The sequence below is a fragment of the Vulpes lagopus genome, chromosome 2, assembly GCF_018345385.1.
Source record: "Vulpes lagopus strain Blue_001 chromosome 2, ASM1834538v1, whole genome shotgun sequence".
Taxonomy (NCBI): Eukaryota; Metazoa; Chordata; class Mammalia; order Carnivora; family Canidae; genus Vulpes; species Vulpes lagopus.
The window spans coordinates 16124668-16144405 of record NC_054825.1 but is presented as its reverse complement, the minus strand read 5'-3'; the positions used below and the strand labels follow the sequence as shown (position 1 = coordinate 16144405).

At 46.3% G+C, this 19738-nt stretch overlaps 1 protein-coding gene across 1 annotated transcript in view; it reads left to right on the top strand.

The window, feature by feature from the left end:
• VWA2 (von Willebrand factor A domain containing 2) overlaps positions 1-19738 on the top strand; it is a 46921-nt gene that overhangs the window by 3242 nt on the left and 23941 nt on the right. Inside the window, exons 2-6 of the mRNA XM_041743126.1 lie at positions 720-849; positions 4973-5034; positions 9517-9591; positions 11163-11296; positions 18056-18165. Of these exons, the coding sequence (XP_041599060.1) occupies positions 4983-5034; positions 9517-9591; positions 11163-11296; positions 18056-18165 (371 nt within the window). The 5' untranslated portion in view covers positions 720-849; positions 4973-4982. The remainder of the gene's footprint in view (positions 1-719; positions 850-4972; positions 5035-9516; positions 9592-11162; positions 11297-18055; positions 18166-19738) is intronic.

Here is a 19738-nt window from a genome sequence, read left to right as displayed (position 1 = left end):
GCAGCTTTCAATACGCTCCCTCTGCTCTATCAACCTAGAAACATGTGGTCCGAGTCCCTGGGCCTGAACCAAGTGTTTTGCCAAAAGGCCAAGGCAGCTGAGTATTATAGTGAAAGACAGCAGGGGCTTCCTAGCTTGATGCTTTTACCTCCAATTTTAAAGTCTGTCTGTTCAGGTGTTGCCTGTTCTTGTAAAGGGCTCAGATTTCCATCTAACTGATTGAGAGGAGGCTGCCAGAGGCTAATCTAATATTTTGGGGTTGGCATTGCATTTTGTAAGGAGGTGGAGGTGGTTTCCTTTTACGCCTCGAACTTATTTCATTTCCAATCATAGAGGAAAAGGCAGGCATTGTCCTGCAAAACTGCCTTCAACTCTTGCCAATCTGGCTCTTCTTTTTCAAAAGTAACCTTTTTTTTTTTTTTTTGGCCTTTGTTTCTTCCTGTATTATGGCAAGTGTAATCCCTGTGTTTTGTGGAGCCCTGCAGCCAACCTCACTTACCTTCTGCCCTCAGTGCTGGGGGGTGCTGCATGGAACCAGAAGAGGGAGGGCAAGGGGGTGAAGAGCTGCTGGGCCCATGTGTGAGGGCCCCAGGAGCCAGGAATAATGTGGGATTAACAGGAATAATATGACAAAAAGGAACAAATGAGGAGTGAGGTGTTTGCAATGGAAAAGGCTTGACAAGGCTTACTTGGGAACTAATGATCTGTTTCTGCCCTAGGTTGCAGACCACTCCTGACTACTGTGTACAAGAATGCAAGGAGTTCTGGAAATCTTTTCACATTGTGTGCTGAGTCTGGGAGTTGCTGGCAGATATTAGCTTGTGGAAAACTGCCAAAGGGCAGATTCAGGTGGCAGATTTTTAATTATGCTCCTGTTCCTTTACTTTAATCTCCCAGAATCAGGAAGGGGATGGGTTGAACAGACCACTGGGAGACCAGAAGGGAGAATGATCCACTGATGAGCTGTGTAACCTGGGGCAAAACAACCTTTCTGTGCCTCAGTTTTTTCATCTGTAATTTGGGGATAACACTCTTACTGGTTGGCTGCGAGGATTAATAGCAAAACTATGCAGCATTATGGACCCTGGTGTTAGACACATGGTATTTTTACTGCTCACTAGATGGTAGTAGCTCTTGGATTTTTACTATGAAATTCATCCTTAAAAAAAAGTTTTTAGATGCAAGGTTGTGTTTAGCATGTGGAATTAGTATTGCAAGCAGGTTTTGGTATGGGGGTAGACTGAATGTTTTTAGATGATGGGTGGGAACAGACAGCAAAGAGTGCTATTAATACTTCACCAGCACCAAAGTGGCATTCATTTCATTTATCTTGGCATAAAAAAAGAATGCAGTGAGTGTAGTGAGCACAAAGATTCGTCTGGAAGTAGGCGTGCTGGTGTGTAGTTTACCCAGCAAGCACACATCTCACCTACTGTGTGCCAGACAAGCGCAGGCGGCTGGGGCTCCAGCAGAGACCACAATTCAGTCCCTGAGGCTTTTGCCACCTGGCAGCCGAGATAAACATATAAGCAGGCAGTTTCAGGGTGGGCTGTGTGAGATGACGGGCCGGCTGTGCTGTGGGCACACGGGAGGGAGGTGGTGCTGAGGTCCCAGAGCCAGCACCATCTGGTCTACACACATATCAGGGGGCATTTGACTTCTTGCATTGATTTGCAGATTGCCAACATAAATTTTGTTTTAATGAGCAGACGCTTAGAAGATTCCGAAAAAAAAAAAAAAGAAAAAAAGAAAAACATTCATCTAGGCATGCAGAGGCACATAAGAGCAAGACGGAGTTGCTTTGGTTTGTTTCATAGCAGAGGGAGGGGACGCCGTGTTTCCCGAGTGCCTTACTCTGCATTAGGAACCTTTGGTACTTCATGGCAGTCTGGGGAGGCTGCTAGAATCCTGATTTTATTTTAAAAAAAAATCGATTGGCCTCAGAGTCCTGGATGTGCCCAGGGTCGGAGCTGTGGCCCCAGAAATCATCCTGAGCCTAAGGACTGGACAGCATTGCACTGTCCCTTGTCCCCAAGCCTTAACCCTGCCAGGAACTTGTCCTTCATCTGTTGTATGGAGTGAGAGGAAAGGAAAGGTGTTTTGGGGGAAAGGGAAGGTCTGCCTTGCTGGCATGTGCTGGGTGGGAAGCTAACAGGAACTGCGTCAGCCACACCGCCTGTATCCTCTCTGTCCATCTTTACCTCTGTGAGAGCTCCTGACTCTCTTGCTTTTGTAATATTCACTCTCCACTGGCCACTTAGATTAGGGGAAGATGTGAGCCTCACAGTCATTTGAGGCACAAATACTCTCAGCTGGTTGGGACGTTTGATCTACTTTGTTTCAGAAATGTTTGAAATCCAAGAAGCTGAATAGAGTAGAGTAAGGTCTGACCATCATAGGTCCCCGATGGAGATATTTACAACCAGAGGCCACCTTAGCAGCATCCGGCCCAGCCTCCTTGTGTTGTAAACAAGGCATCCATGTCATCCCATGAGAAGTGGGGTTCCTGGACTCCGGGTGCAGCCCCTCCCTGGTCTAGTCAACTGCAGATGTGCCTTTTCTGCCTGAATGGAGTTCTGAGCGGGGGCTCAAGGTCCCAGAGCTGACCTCAGAGCCAGAAGTGGCATGGTCCAAGGCAAGCATGCTGGGTTAGGAGCTGGAGACCCGAGGTGTGTGACTGTCGGGGACCCCCACCACATGCACACTGGCACTTGTGTGCCTCTGTGACCCTCCTGTCATCTCTCAGGTGTGTCCAGCTCATTGACTCTGAGCTTCCCCTTCCACACCTTGTTATGACCTTCTCAGTCCCCAGAGCCTGCTTCCTGAGAGAAGGAACGCAGGCCTGAGGGGTCAGTGCTGTCCCTTGAAGCACTGCCCACCGTTTATTCAAATTTCCTGCAATTCCAAGTACGTCTGGCAGTAGCACCTGATAGGAACACGAGCTGGGTCATTTTAAACTTTCTTGCAAGAGAATCTACATTTCTTGGGGAACTTTGATTTCCAAGGCAGCCCTTGCTCCCAGCCTGCTCAGAACCCTCTCAGTGAGGACTCACGTTCTGTTTTGTTGCTGTAGCTGGGAGACGTGTTCTCATGCCCCAGCAGAGACAGTGGAGTGTGTCTGACAGCAGGATTCATTTTAGTGCAGGGTACGTTAAAGGCACTTTGGTGAGCTACTGAGGATGAGCAGGAAATTCTTACCCTACATTTTGGATAAGGGACGTCAGCCAGTGGAGATGTGGAAGTCCCAAGACCCAAGATACATCAATGAAAACTTGGCTCCCCAGCCTAGCCAGCCACATTCTTAGATTCAGGAGAGCACTGTTTACTTAAGAGGTTACAGGGAGGGACACCTGGGTGACTTAGTGGTTGAGCATCTGCCTTCAGCTCAGGTCGGGATCCCGGGGTCCTAGGATCGAGTCCCACTTCCAGGCTCCCCTCAGGGAGACTGTTTCTCCCTCTGCCTGTGTCTCTGCCTCTCTCTGTGTGTCTCTCATGAATGAATAAATCTTCAAAAAAAAAAAGTTTACAGGGACTTTCTATATATATATATTTTTTTTTTTTTTAATTTATGGTAGTCACACAGAGAGAGAGAGAGGCAGAGGGAGAAGCAGGCTCCATCACCAGGAGCCCAACGTGGGATTCGATCCCGGGTCTCCAGGATCGCACCCTGGGCCAAAGGCAGGCGCTAAATCGCTGCACCACCCAGGGACCCCTACAGGGACTTTCTGATTTGGCTACATCAGGTAGAAATGAGTTTCTCTGCCCCAGGCTGCCCCCTGAGTACTCCACCCCGTGACCCACCACCTCACCCTCCGCTGTCTTCTCTGGCACCTGGGGGGACGCTGCAGTGTTTCCCTTTCCATGTCTGTGCCTAGGATTTTTCTCTTTGGAATTGTCTCCTGAGTGAGTGTCAGCATTATGTGTTTAACAGAAAGAAACTTCAGTCAGACCTATCTATGGCCTTGCTCTTTCACATCTTTTTTTATAAAAAAACAGGTTTAATGTGGAGGGTGAGACATTGAATGTATTAGATCCCAATAGGCAAATAATAATAATAATAATAATAATAATAATAATAATTTCTAGAACCTATTGTTCAGGTAGTTTCAGATTTTTCCCTGCTAAATTGTATTGGGGAAAAAAGTCTAAATTTCATTCTTTGTGATCCTTTCAGTTCTTATACTACTTGCTAGTATACTTGCTAATGTGTAAGAGCATCTGAATTGTACATCATATCTTTGTGGTCAAAAAGATAATGATCCATTTCACAGCTAAAATTAGAAGTATATCTCATGTATGTGCTCTTACAGAATCAAAGTTATTGTCTATAGTTCTTATTAAAAGCTCTTACTTTCCACCCCTATCTCCTTCAAAAATTGTTATCAGGCTCCATGGAACTGAATGCTACCTATACTGTAAGCGTTATTAGGAAATAATAATAATAATATAAAAAACCCTCTTTTGTTGGCTTCCTTAGCCACACTGCTTTTTATAAATAACTTAGAAAGTGTAGGCTTCATCACCTTGCTAGAACGTTTCAGAAAATGAGGACATTGGGAATCAAATCTTCAATCTCTCTAACTCCTCATAAGAAACAGAGGCATTGAGAGGGAGAGACTTAAGGTCATGTGGCTGGTCAGGGCCTGGCTGAGGACTGAACCTTGGGCAGAGCATAGCTTCCTGGAGTCTATGAAGGACCTGCAGGGGTTGTGTGTGTGTGTGGAGGGGCGGGGAGCCATTAGGTGTCTAGGGAAGATGTTAGACTGTCCTTTGAAAGCAAAATCATTGGAGTAAAGTCTCCCATGACTTTTAGGGAGTTTCGGTCCTTTCCTGGCTAATATAGTTCTTGTGGCAAGGAGGAGCCTCTAGGGTCATCTTTGCGCTCTGGGAAAGGCTGAGTAGCTGTCCTTTTATTTTGGGGTGACTTGGGGTGAACAGAGCTAATTGCTGATGCTTTTCTCCTGCCCTGTAGTTGTACCAACATGCCCTCTGTCCCATGGCTGGAAGTTCTCTTCATTTTCCTGTTTTCTGGAGGTAAGTTTTTTTGGTCAGGGGTAAGGTGTTGTGGCGTTTGGTTTGCTTTACATTCTGTTGATTTTAACTTCTAGAGGTCTCTCAGATACATCTGCAACTCCCTACTCCATGGCCACCTGCTAGTGTGAGCCCCATTGTCTCATGATTGGATCACTGCAGTAGTCTCCTGATTGATCTCCCTACATCCACCTGGTTTCACTCCAGCCCATTGTCCACAGAACAGTCCTTTCAAAATGCAAATCTGGGGTGCTTCAGGATGGCTCAGTTGATTAGACATCTGACTCTTGATTTTGGCTCCAGTTATCTCAGGGTCATAAGATCAAGCCCCATGTTGGACTCTGCACTCCAGAGTCTGCTGGAGATACTCTCCCTCTGCCCCCGCCCCCTCTCACTCTTTCTCTAAAATAAAAAAATCTTTTAAAAAAACAAAAATGAAAAAAACCAAAAGGCAAATCTGATCATACCAGGACCCCTCTCCACTCCTACTAGCCCTTGCCTAATTTTTTTTTTTTTTTTTTTTTTAGTTTATTTGAGAGTCACAGAGAGAGAGAACAGGAGCAGGGAGGCTCAGAGGGAAAGGAGAAGCAGGCTTGCTGCTGATCAGGGAGCCTGATGTGGGCTTGATTCCAAGACTCCAGGATCATGACCTGAGCTGAAGGCAGATGCTTAACCGACTGAGCCACCCAGGCTCCCCTTGCTTAAAATTTTTAAATGATATCTACTGCTCTTAAGAGACCTTGCTTGATCTGACCCCATACCACCTCTAGTGCCCTCTGGTACCCTCTCCCTCTGCACCACAGCCCACATTCCTCCTAATCCTGCCCAGCTGCCATGCTCCATTCCTGCCTAGGGGTTTTCAGTAGGTGACCCCTCTGCCTGGATCACCCCCTCACCCAACACTGCCACCTGGTAAACTACTTCAGCACCTCCTCCAGGTTCCCCAGTACAGCTCCTCCAGGTTCCCCAGGTCAGGTCAGTTCCCTTAATACCTATAGCCCCGAGCACCTCTGCTGTGTAACACTTAACACAGATAGGAGTTTACTCCTGTGTGAATTTTTAAAAACTTAGTATCCATCTTCTGTACCAGATATAAGCTCCATGAGAAAGAGATTTTGCATATTGTTTATGTGCTGCTATATAATCTTGGCACCTAGCATTGGGCCTGTGCATAGAAGTGCTCCAGAAGTGGATTAATGAATGAATAATGGAGCAGATCAACTTTGTCTTTACTCCCCTCCCAAGTTCTAGCCTTGTTAAAATGAGGTGGTAGAAAGGAATCAGAATGTCTCGCAGGTTGTCCTACAAGTAAGAACAAGTGGACAGCCTGTCTGGCCATCTGAGTCTGGCTCAGGATTCTCTTGTGATCTGTGAGACTCTCTGCTATGTTGAATCTGTCAACACCTGCCTGTTCCCTGGAGTCTGGGGACATGAGAGAGGCTGAGAAGGTGGGTGGTTGTTCAACCCACCCAACCCCCTCTCTAAGCCATGTGGATAGATGGAATAATATAGTAGCTTCTGGGTTAGGGGCCTGGGGCAATGAGATATGTTTGGGGACAGGCCCTGAATGAGGTCCTTGAGGCTCAGGCACAGTCCAGGTTCCGCTGTAGTTCATTGCAGAACTTTACCTCCTGTAGCCCTATCCAGTTTACAGAGCACTTGATATGACCATCCCTGGGCTGTACAGATGAGGTGGAGGTGGCCCAGTGATGCCTGTGACTTGCTCAGAGTCACACAGCTATTGGTAGCAGAGCTGGGACAAACACCTGTCTCGACTTCTGAGCTGGCCTCACCACTCTGGGTTCCTCTGCGGGGAGGAGAAGGTGCAGGAATCATCTGACTAGGCCTCTGCTCTCTTACCTGTAAAGTGAAAGGGTTTGACCAGACTAGTGATTCTCAGTCCTACCTACTCCTTAGTGCCCACCCCTCCCTGCAGGAGATTAAAGTTCTGGCGCCCAGGTAGATGGCCTCCAGAGGCTGAGCTGCTTTGGTTAGAAGAGGAAGCAAGAGTCACCCAGTCATCAGCCCCCCATTCCAGGGGCTAGCTCTGCAGAGTCCTGAGGTAACTTCACAGGAGAGCAGTGGGGACGTCACCCAAGGCACAAGTAGGGCTCATCTGAAGCCTAGCACCTGCCGTAACAGCTGAGCACACAGCACAGCACACATTAGCTGGGTAACCTCTTCAGTGAGTGGTCTCTGGTCTCAGAGCTCTTCTTCCTTCCTCTCAGGGGGGAGGCTGCTGGCAGGTCTTCAACTGGGAAATTTGCTGATAAGACTTTTAAAAAGGAACAGTGTTTTTCTGTTCTTTGGAGGGTCTTGGAGGTTCCTTGGCTCCTGGAAACTTTGCAGTAATTCATGGACTTCTTTGGGAAGCCTTAGTGTGCTTGCTTTGCATGGAGAGCTGGGCTAGACTTTGCAGAGAATGGATGGAAGTGTTCCTGCCCTTGGGCACTTCTAGGGCACCTGGGCCTATACAGGAGGGGGCCCGAGGGGGCTGGTGGGTGGCTCAAGTCAGCAAGATCTTACTGCTCTCTGAGTGCAATGAAGCAGCGCTTCTGTTTTCTGGAAGACCAATTTGCTGAATTATTGAATGAATTTTCTGGTTTTGAAGTGTTGCCCAGCCTCTGTCCCAACATCTGCCATTTTTTAATGCAGATGGGATAATTTTTTTCTCCCTGCAATTCAGTCTACTGTCTTTATGTGTAGTTTGTCTTGTTTCTGCCTCTGGTGGCAAAACCGCAGTGGCCAACTCTCCCAGACCTCATGAAAGATATTGGTCTGACAGCTCTTGTCTGTGGGGCTAATTACTGGTTCAGCATTCTGGCCAAGAACCATCCTCTGTGAGTCAAGGTTGAGGCAGGGGCATCAGATGAGCAAAAACCATCTGCTTGAAGGTGAGGTGGGGAGAACTGGGAACTACTTTAAGTTTGCCCCAGGGAGTGGTGAATGGAGAGGAGCCAGAAAAGATAGGGCTGGGGCCAGCCCTGGGGGTGGCTGATGCAGGGAGGAGTACTGCAGAGCAAGAGGCATCCCCATCCCAGACCTTGGCTTTTTCTTGGTTTCTCCCTCCTTATAACTTCCCTGGCAGGCAGTCATAAATCCCCTTGGGCCCAATAGTGCCTGCTTGGTGCGATTCCCCACCACCAGTCCCCTCTCCCCCTGGCCCTAGCAGTTTCCCATGCTCATATTCCTTCATCTGCCCCTGCCTGGCCTGCTCCCCTGCTCTGCCCCCTTCACTTTTCCTCAGTGCTTACCCACTACACATTGGCATTTAGAAAGCAGCTGCACGCGGACTTCTACTACTAGGCCTCAAACATGTGTACTTGGCTTTTCAAAATAGCCCTCAAGGTGACACTCTCATGGCCTTCAGGACTTCCATCATGATTGGCTCACTTTCAGCAATCCTGGGGCTTCCTTGGCATGTCACCCCAGCTCCCAGACTTTATTTTTTAAATATACCATCATTATAATTTTACTGGACATCAGTCATATAAAAGAATGAAAGACACGTTCATGAACTTCCTACCCCAAAACTTCTTAGCCTTGTTCATATTAATTGCACTGAACACATTTATCAACATTTATGCGTAGCCCTGTCTCTCTGGATATTTGTTATCTCCAGCATTCCTCCATCACAAGTAACCCTGAGAGGAGAGTCCCGATATACCTTTCCCCTTCTCTATGATTGGTTTTCCTTTGAATCCCTTTCCAGGTGTGATACTACAGGGGCACAGGCTATAAGAAGCTTGATGACTCTTAATTCGTTCGGCCAGACTGTTTTCTAAAAGGGTTGCACCAGTTTTCAGTGCCACCACTGGGAAAGCTTTTCCTGATTTGATCTTTCCCCAATTACATTGGAATTTAGAAGACAATCATTTAAATTTCACCATTACAAGGGTATCTCATTGTTTGGGTTCAGATATTTTCTCCTGTGATTGTCTATGAACTGTATGTTTATATCCAAGGTTAATTTTTTTTAATTTATTTATGATAGTCACAGAGAGAGAGAGAGAGGCAGAGACACAGGCAGAGGGAGAAGCAGGCTCCATGCACCGGGAGCCCGATGTGGGATTCGATCCCGGGTCTCCAGGATTGCGCCCTGGGCCAAAGGCAGGCGCCAAACCGCTGCGCCACCCAGGGATCCCTCCAAGGTTAATTTTTATGACAATGTGCTGTCTGCCAGAGGGGCACCGATTATTATGCCTAGCCAGGGGCAAAACTCATCAGAATCACAGGCTCTCTGTGTTCCCCTCTATGTATATTCTGAATTTTTTGCTTCAAAATACCCAACTTTAAATACAAAGGTACCTGATAGAAGTGAAGTAATTGGAGCATTTTCTTTATGCTACCTATCTGGTAATTTTTGAGGGACAACATCATTAAATTCCTCCACATTTCAGTTTTCTCTTTTACTACCTGTTGGTTCTGGTCACATGATGCGGACTAAGACTTTGTCATGATTGCTTCTGGTGTTTTCTCTCGTAGTACGCCCATCTCATCCTCTTCAGGAAGTCCACGTAAGCAGGGAGACCATTGGGAAGATTTCAGCTGCCAGCAAAAGTAAGGCCATGTGTTATTCAACTGCCTAGACTCCCATGTTCACCTCTGCATGATAGACCCAAAGGAAACCATGTTATTCCAGAATGTTCTTGCCCCATTCCTATCTTCATTTCACACTGTGGCAGAGTCATTTTCCCCAAACAGGCCTGACCTAGGTCTCCATCCTGGATGAAAACCTTTGGTAAATCCTTGTTCCTAAATTTCTCGGTCTTGCTTGGGAGTCCTCTGCTATGTGACCACCATCCCCCCAACCAGCCTCATCTCCCACCATGTTTCTTCCTCTTCCACCCTTTTCAGCATCTACCCCGTGTGCTCAAGCCACACTAACCTGTTCCCAGAGACCCTGTATGTCCCTTCCTTGTCTCTCTGGTGAAATCTCCCTCAGTCACTGCCTTTTGGGTGGTGCCTTCTTGCTGGTGCTACTCTGACTTCCACTCTCCATCAGGTGAGGTGATGGTTATGGATTCTGGAGCTGGACAGCCTGGGTTTGCTTCCCAGTTCCATCACTTACTGGTACTTTGGCCTTAGGGAGGTTACTGAATTGCCCTGTGTCCTTTCCTCATCTGTCCACCGGGAATAAAAACCATACATCTATTTAGGAGAGGGGTGGGGAGCTAGGGAGCTGATAGCTTAAGGGTATAGGGTTTCTTTTTGAGGTGATGGACAATGTTCTAAATCCTGTGTTAAGGATGGAATGTATCTGTAAATGTACTAAAAGTCTCTGAATTATATATTTTATTTTATTATTTTTTAATTGTTTATCTCTTGAGAGAGAATACATGCACAAATTGGGAAGGGGCAGAAGGAGAGGGAGAGAGAAAAATCCCAAGCAGGCTCCACACTCAGCATGGAGCCCAGCACGGGGCTCGATTTCACAACCCTGTTATCATGACTGGAGCTGAAATAAAGATGTTTAACCAACTAAGCCACCCAGGTGCCCCCTGTATTATATACTTTAAATAGATGGATTTTATTGTATGTGAATAGTATCTCAATAAACCTGTTAAAAAATTTTTTTAAATAGCCATTTACTTAGGGTGGTTATAAGAGTTAAATGAGAATATATAAAGTACTAGAGGCAGTGCATGGCATGTTGGGAAGACACTGTCAATGCTGTCCTCACTTGAACTCTGGGGTAATGCCACCTTCTGTACCAGGGTATCTGGCTGTATCCTGGACTCAATTGTGGCCCCCAAGGGCTGGGACCAAGGCTCTTCTGTATCCCTCACTGGTCCAGAAGCCCCTCCTCTCATCTGGCTCAATTAGTATTGTTGAATTAGACTCTTCTAAGTATTACAAAGACTTCCACACAAGCATTGTGTGAATTGTGCTTTTTTTTGGGGGGGGGGGCAGGGGGCAGGGATCGGGGGAAGCACACTTCCTGCCGCAGAGGAGGGCAGCCTCTGGCTGGGGCCTTCTCCTGTGTTAGTTTTGCCCATGCGCCCCAAGGAGCAGCAGCCTGATCCACCCCAAGGTTGTTTCTGCCTCCACGCTGCTTCAGGAGGGAGACCCTCCTGGGACCAGGGGGCAGGGAAGCCGGTTGTCCCCCGCTGTATTCTTCTCTTTCCTAGTGATGCAGTGCTCAGCTGCAGTGGACGTCCTGTTTCTGATAGACGGCTCGCACAGTGTCGGCAAGGGGAGCTTTGAAAGGTCTAAGCACTTTGCCATCATGGTCTGTGACGCCCTGGACATCAACCCTGAGAGGGTGAGTGCAAGTCTTGTCATCTTTGTATTAAGGCATTGTTGGTTGCAAGTGACAGAAATCCAGTTCTAAGCAGAAGAGGACATTTACGGGGTGCCTGTGCTGCTCGGTGGGTTGGGCATCCAACTCTTGATTTCCACCTGGGTCGTGGTCTCAGGGTCTAGGATCAAGCCCCACCTGGGAAGCTGGGAATTCTTCCTCTCCCTCTGCCCCTTCCCCGGCTCACACATGACCCCACTCTCTCTCTGTCTCTGAAATAATTAATTAATTAATTAATTAATTAATTAATAGAAGAGGACAGTCACTGGCTTGTGGAATGGGAAGACCAGGGGATGGGTCTCAGTTCCAAGGAGCCAAGGACTTATTCCATCTCTTTTTCTCCTCAATTTTGTATTCCTTGATTGGCTTCTTTCCCAAGCAGGCTTTCCTTACATAGCACATTTGCCCTGCACTACCCTGCAAGCTAATGATCCCAGTAAAAAGAAAGTGGATTTCTTTCCCTGCCCAGGTGGTGGAAGGTTCCAGGGAGGGCTCTCACTGGGCAGGCGTAGGTCACATGACAACCCCTTGCAGTCAGAAGGGAAAGGTTATCTGGCCACCTGTGAGTCATGGGCTGAGCCACCTTCTGGGCTCCCCACTAGAAAGACAGGTGTTTGTCAAACTGTCAGAAACAGAAAGCATAGAGACAAAAACTACCTCAGAAGAGGAGAGTCTCAATGTGAAGTGCAGCTCCTACCCTGTACGTTCACTTGAGAGGAACTACCCCTCCCTGAGTGAATCCAGCTAGTTTTTTCATTTCTTATTCTTCCTGGCTCTGGACAGCTGCTCTTACATAGCTGCAGAATGTGCTGGGCATGGTCCTTGTTGCTGAAAGGGGTAGCTTGGGACAAGCCAATAAAAAAATTGGGCAACAAACACAGTTTCTAGACATTGAAACACAAACGGCCTTTAGATATCTGAAAAGATGGCCATCCTCCCTCACTGTAACAGCAGATTTCCCACCAAAATACCATTTTCACTTCCTGGGTTAGCAAAGCACTGGTTTGTGACACACCCCGTTGGCAGATGTGTAGAAAAGCAGGTACGCACTGATGGTGGGGGTGTATGTAACCTGGTGCAACCTCTAGGAAGGGACTCGAACAGTATCTGTCGGAATTAGAAAGGCCTGGATGCTGTGACTTAGGAATTCTACCCCAAGGAATCTATTCTGCAGATACTCCGATAGATGCAAAATAACGCACACAGAGTTGTCCCTTGCAGTGTTGTTTACCATCGTAAAATATTCCAGGTTATCCAAACACCCATTCATAGGGAGAGGTGATTTTGTTATGGTGCACTCATAAGGGAAACACTGGGCAGCTGGATGAAGTGGATGGGGAAGCTCTCTTAGATGGAAAGGCACCAACCCAGATGAGAATTAAAAAGTAAGGTGCAAGTGGTATGTGTAATGTTTTACTTTTTTATGAAAAAGAAAGGTAAATAGAATCTTTTTGTACTTGGAGAAGTAAAGAGGTTAAGAGTATGGGCACCTGGGTGGCTCAGTGGTTGAGCATCAGCCTTTGACTCAGGGCGTGATCCCAGGGTCCTGGGACCAAGTCCTGCAACAAGTTCCCTGAGGGGACCCTGCTTCTCCCTCTGCCTATGTCTCTCCCTCTATTTCTGTGTCTCTCATGAAGAAATAAATAAGATCTTAAAAAAAAAAAAAAAAAAAGGCTAAGACCAGTGGTTTGCTGTTTATAGGGAGGGTGGGAACTGAATGAACAGTGGGATGCAAATCCAGGGGGAAGATTCATCCATTTTATATATTTTTATACTTGATGGATTTTGAACCATGTGAACCTACTCAAAAATCAAAATTTAAGAAGGGCATTTTGGTCTGAAAAGCCATATTTAAACTTGAATTAAAGCCTGCTTGTGAACAGGTTGCAAAAGGAAGTGGTTTTCCAAGATGACATTCCTGGGTTAATCCCAGAAAAACCTCTAGGATTTAAGAGCAAGAGTGGCTTTAAATGAAAGCCAGTTTTCTCCAGAATGGCAGGTAATTTGGGGAGAGTGAGCACATTGTTTTGGACCACAGGCAGTCTGGAATGGCCATCTGAAGACACCATAGCAGATTCCATTCCATCTAGGCATGAGCAGCCCAGAAGTTCCAATCATGAAGTCAGCCCATCGCAGGTCCCTAAAGGGCCAGGGCCAAGGACTGCTGAGATCCACCTTCTGCACAGGGTCCTGCTTTTATTTTATTTTTATTTTTTAAGATTTAATTTATTTATTCATGGGAGACGTGGAGAGAGGCAGACATAGGCAGAGGAAGAAGCAGGCTCTTTGGAGGAAGCCTGATGTGTAGTACTTGATCCCAGGACCCCGGGATCATGCCCTGAGCCAAAGGCAGACGTTCAGCCACTGAGCCACCCAGATATCCCAGGGTCCTGCTTTTAAAAGGAAATGATTCCCCCAGAAAGTTTCATCAGTTATTTGTGGAGGAGGGCCCTTAAAATCAAACATCTTGTTGATGTTGGCACTGATGTCATGTGTCCTTGAAATGTGTGGCCTAGAGGCCCAGGAAGATGGTAGGTTGAGAGATAAGAGCTGTATGGATTATTGGTGAAATACTTCACAGATAAAGAAACAGGCTCAGAGAGGCTAAGTAAGTGCCTGGGGTCACACAGTAATCATAGGGAACAGCAAAGAGTAGAAGAACGGGGGCTCTTGGAGCTCAGGACTTGTTCCATTAGGTCATTTGTCCCTCCCAGTGAGTAGCCCCTGGGTCACGATGAGGTGACATTCAGAATTCACACCCTATCACATGGCAAATGGTGGCATTGTGTGTGTGTGTGTGTGTGTGTGTGTGTGTGTGTGTGTGTATAAGGGGTGGGTGATTACCAAAGGGTAAGAAAACCACCACAAAAAACTTCATGGCTGGCACTATTGGTTTGTGCCAACCATTGCTGGTGTAGTTGTGTCAACCACATGTCCCCAAAGTTCAGGGAATTAAAACTCAGTGTTGCCAGACTACATCTAAAATGTGCCATTATATTCTAGAGGCTGAGTTTTAGGTTAGATACTGGCAAACCAGACGGTACCCACCACCAGGAGCCAGGACAGTGAGAGCCATGGACACCTCCATACGTGAGGGCAGCTGATGATTGTGTTCAGGTGAAAGGGGGTGCAGAGTGGCTCTATTTCATTCAGGTAGGATCTGGGTGTTCAGAGAGTTACATTTGAGCTTGACCTGAGACAAACTTTCTCACAGCAAGACTCACTGAGCAAAGGCGTTGGGGGCTCTGTTTGAGTGAGCAAGTGAGCATCCGGACCTCGAGCCGCTCAGACTTGCTGGAACGCTAACAAAGGGTGTCTGCGGGGATCCCTGGGTGGCGCAGCGGATTGGCGCCTGCCTTTGGCCCAGGGCGCGATCCTGGAGACCTGGGATCGAGTCCCACGTCGGGCTCCTGGTGCATGGAGCCTGCTTCTCCCTCTGCCTGTGTCTCTGCCTCTCTCTCTCTCTCTCTCTGTGTGTGTGTGTGTGACTATCATAAATAAATAAAAAATAAAACCAAACAAACAAACAAAAGGGTGTTTGCATGAGAGCTGTTTCAGATGGTTCCATCCGATTTGTGCTTCAGGGTTTATGCTTTTGCTGCTGCATTTCTGTGACTACTTCTACCCCCATGTGCCAGGGATTTGATTTGCACCTTATTTTGCTTTCTAAAACTTTAGTTTTCCAGTTGCTGTAAATTAAGGCTTGTTATGAATGCTCTGTTGTTGAGGTGGATTGGAGGTGTTTGAGGTCTTCCTCCCAACAATTAAAAGCTGAGAAGTTTGCTTCCTGGCTCTAATACAGGGTTGCAGCAGAGCAATTACAGTGCGGTAAGAAATCTGGGCAGGCTCGCTCCTGAGCATACAGTAAACCAAAGATAAAAGGCAACTATTTTGCTCCCAAACCACTAATTAAATTAAGTGCCTTAACCACTGACTCAAGCTATTTCCATCTTGTTTTGAAGTTGTATCCTTCCTGTTTAATTCACGTAAATACACCCAGCTGCTGGTCTCAAGGGAGTTGTTTTTTTTAACTAAGTAATCCATTACATGGTTCAACTAAAACACATTCAATGCCTAGTGTTGCTCCTACACGTGTTTTTCCATCTACCCTGTTTCCCTACCTGTTTTTTTTTTTTTTGAAAAAAGATTCAATTATTTCTTTGAGAGAGAGAGAAAGAGAGAGAGTGCATGAGTGGTGAGGAGGGGCAGAGAGAGAGAGAGAGCATCTCAAGTAGATTCCATGGTAAGCACAGAGCCTGACTCTGGGCTCAATTGCACGACCCTGAGATCACGACCTGATCTGAAACCAAGAGTTAGACATGTAACCGACTGCACCACTCAGGCACCCCACCCCTATTTGCCTTCCTGAGCATCCTTGGGCAACTGCTACACACAAACACAAGAAGTATGAAGTATATCATGCTATATGCACTGTTCTGTCCCTCACCTTTTTCTCTTCACATTACTTTGGAAGTCTTTCCATATCTATGTATATAGGTAACATAGGCATTAATGTAGATCTGTATCATTTTTTACAGCTTATTAACATTTTATCTTAAGGATTTACTGAGGTTTAATTAACCAATCCCCTATTGATGGACATTTGATATTACAAATGTACTGCGAGCTTGTAAACCCATTATCTCATACATATGGAAGTATATCTGTAGGAAAAATTCCCAGCAGCCCTATGCGATTGTAACTATCAATAAATATTGAAAAATTGCTCTCCATGGATAGTGACATTTAGGTTTTTACCAGCAATGTTTGAGAACTTGCTAGTTGCCCCTGCAAACATTGTGTTTAGCTTTTAGCTACATCTGTCTGTGGTACAGTTAAGCATCTTTTCTCATACTAAAGAGTCATTTATATTTCCTGTGTGACCACTGTTCATATCCTTTGCCCATTTTTCTATTGTGGTGTTGGTCTTTTACACATCAATTCTTAGACACTCTTTAAGGAAAACTAACCCTGTGCCTCTGACTTGAGTTGCCAACAACTTTTCCATTTGTCTTCATTTTTGATGGCATTATGGTATGTTTTCCTTGCAGAACTTTCCTTTATGTAGTCAGATTTATCAACCTTGTCCTTTATGGCTTCTGGATTTCAAGGCATAGTGAGATCTTTATCCACTTTAAAGTTAGGAAGAAATTCTCTCAAGTTTTCTTCTAGAACTTCCACAATTACATTTTTTCACGTGTAAATCCTGAATCCAGTTGTCATTGATCCTCTATTCTTTTGTAGGTGGCTGTTCAGTTGTCCCATATCACTTACTAACCAGACCATCTTTTCCCCCACTAGTTAGAGATGCTACCTTGATCATAAGCTAACTTGGAGGGAGATTCCAAAAGGGTTGTTCCTCAGAATCTCCTGTGCTTCTCTTCTGCTCTGTTTTCCAATGTCCCACACATGCCCCGCTAAGACTTAAATTTCCTCCTATTGAAGATGCTCACCAGCTTATCCTCAGAACTTCCTGTTAAAGCAAGGTCTGTTGGGCCATGCTCATTAGGAGCAGATGCAGCTGGCTTGGTGGGGCTGAGTGCTTTGATGGGCCTCTGAACCTGTTCAGGGATCAGCAGTGGAGGAATTCAAGTAGTAGGTAAAAGACAGCCTCATTGCTTAAATATGAATCACTTGACCTATTTGCAATCTTGGCCAGAATTGGGGTTGGTTAAGAGCACAGTTGCCAAGAATGCAGTTTCTCCAGGGGTTCTGGAGAACCACTGATTGGGTCCAGGGCGTGGGCCCTTAAGAGGAGGCCTATATGTGTATAGCTTTTTCTGTTTGAGTCAGACTAGTGTCCTAACTGCCCAGAAAGTGACTTTGTTCAGTTTCCCTTCTCCAGTTTTGGAGGGCATTAGATTTTCTCATATGGCCTCTTGAATGAGGATGCAAAGTCTGTTTGGAATCACTCGTGGTGATTTTCCCTTTCCCCTGTGGAGGGACTTCAGCTCCAGCGTTGCTTGTGACAAGTTAAGATGTTGATTGTCCTCCAGCATGACTCTGGTCTGGAGAGCTGGCCTTTCCCCAGCTGGCAGGAGCAGGCCCGGAAGAGCTGCCCCAGCCCAGCCAAGGATGCACATGTGGTGCCTGTGGTCAGTGGTGAGCCGCCAGTGAAGGAGGCTGTGGTTCACTTTGGCGGCACCGCTGGTTGGGTCGGCAGCATTCTGCTGAAGGCCCGTGCTGGCTAAGAAGGCAAGCCGTGTAACTGAGGCTTAGTGAGGCACGAAGGCCAGTGGCCCATTTCTCCTCCTCATGAGCCCTGGGCCAGATCTGTGTCCTCTTTCCATTTTAGTTTCTCCAGCAGTCAAGTGAGTGTTGATGGCGCCTCTGTGGGTTAAATGAAATAAGGTGTGAGATTGCTTAAAACAGTGCTTGTACCTGGGAGACCTTTGGAAGTGTGACCAGAGACCCTGCCCTAAAGAGGCCCACAGCCTAGCTGGGAGAGCGGCCAGAGTGTGTAGGTTGAGAAGTTTGAAATGGTGGTTGTCAGTACAGCACATAGGCAGATTCACCATTTCCTTCCAGAGGCTCCTCTTGATCTTTGGAACCTTCTTTTAGGGACACTGGAGAAAACCTTGGCACTGGTATTTGTTGAGTGGGCGGCAGGGGGCGGGGAGGGTGGTCAGGGTCATTAACCTTTCTTCACCCTTGTTTTCCCTTAAGCATGTTTGTGACTTGGCCTTGCTCTCAGACCCCTGGGCCCTCTGTCTCCCACTACAGGTCAGAGTGGGGGCAATCCAGTTCAGTTCTGCTCCGCATCTGGAATTCCCCTTGGATTCATTTTCATCCCAACAGGAAGTGAAGGCAAAAATCAAGAGGATGGTTTTCAAGTATGTATGATCAGATACCACTACGGTTAGGATGAAGCCAGCTGCTCTTAACATCGCTCCCTGGAAGGGTGTGACTGGCCTGAGAGAGGGCTGTGGTTTGGCCTCCAAAACCCCAGCTGTGCACCCCAGAATAATGAGAATTCCCTTCCCAAGAGTGCTCCTTATTATTACATAACAGTGTCCCAGATGGGAACTTACATGCAAGTTAAAAAGGAAAGTATTTCTGTTACTATTGTGTGGAGTTGTCAATTAACCAGGGACAGAGTGCTAGTGAAGGTCAAGACCGGTCCAGAGCATGAGGTGGTGGGAACAATGCTGGCTCTTTCTCCCGATTCTTTCCCTGGTGACCACTACAGCTAGGACGGCTCACCATACCTCTTGGAGCTGCGTTTCTGTCTTCTAGAAAGAGTAAGTGTCCCTCTGTTTTTAAGAATGCTTTAAAAATTATGAATAGCTACTTATGTGCTCATACACATACACACTCTATAAATTATGTATTAGTGGGGTCATAATTTTATTCACATTACAAATCAGCTGATGTGTGTATACGCAAATATGTATATGAAGATACACATATTTTGTGTATACATTATATATGTGTGTAGAATACACAGATCTATATGCATATGAAAGTGTGTTATATACACATGCTTCACACACACATGTTCACAAACCATACACAGAAGAATACCGTTCTTTGCCATCTGATCTCTGGATCCTCTCTGGTGTCTGCTGTCCCTTTGTGCTGAAGTCCCACTGCTGTCTGTGGTGCCAGCCACCAACTCCAGTGGTGAAGGCCCTGGGCTCTGTGGCCCTATTCCCCGTCACGGGCTTCTCTATGCCTGCCAGTGCCCTCAACAGGCCTGCATCCCCACACTGGGCACCCCCAGTGACTTCATCTCAGGCTATTTCCCCCAGCCAAGGGGTGCCCTGAACAAAATGAGAGACAAGTCAGATACAAGAAAATACAAAGAGGAAAAAAGCACATTGAAATGTTTGCTAGAAACAACATCAGTATATCCTAGCCTCTCCTAGTTCCCTGGAGCCTTCTACCCTTTGAGAATGGTTTCCTATAGAGACACAGTCTTGGGCTCCAATACCCTATAAAAGGGGCAGCCATTGTAAAAGTTAGATCTTTGGCCAGAAGGTCTGGGTCAGAGTTGCCTAGGGAGTGTGTCAAAACTGCAGATGCCTTCGTTCCCTCTCAGACCTACTGATTCCATCTCTGGGCTGAGGATACTTAGATACAAGATACTTAGGATCTGAACTTTTAAAAGGTCTCTCCCAGCTGCCTGTGTGCCCTCTGATTCTTATGCAAGTTAACCTTTTAGAAACACCTTTATTAACATATAATTTAAATACCATAAAGTTCACACATGTAATGTGTACAATTCAGTGATTTTTAGTGTATTTTCCAGAGTTGTGCAACTATTACTATGATCTAATTTTAGGACATTTTCATCATCCCAACAAGAAACCTTATAAACAGACTTTTCTCCAGAGATGATATATAAATGATTAATAAGCCCTTGAAAAGATGTTGAGCATCATTAGTCATTAAGGAAATGCAAAA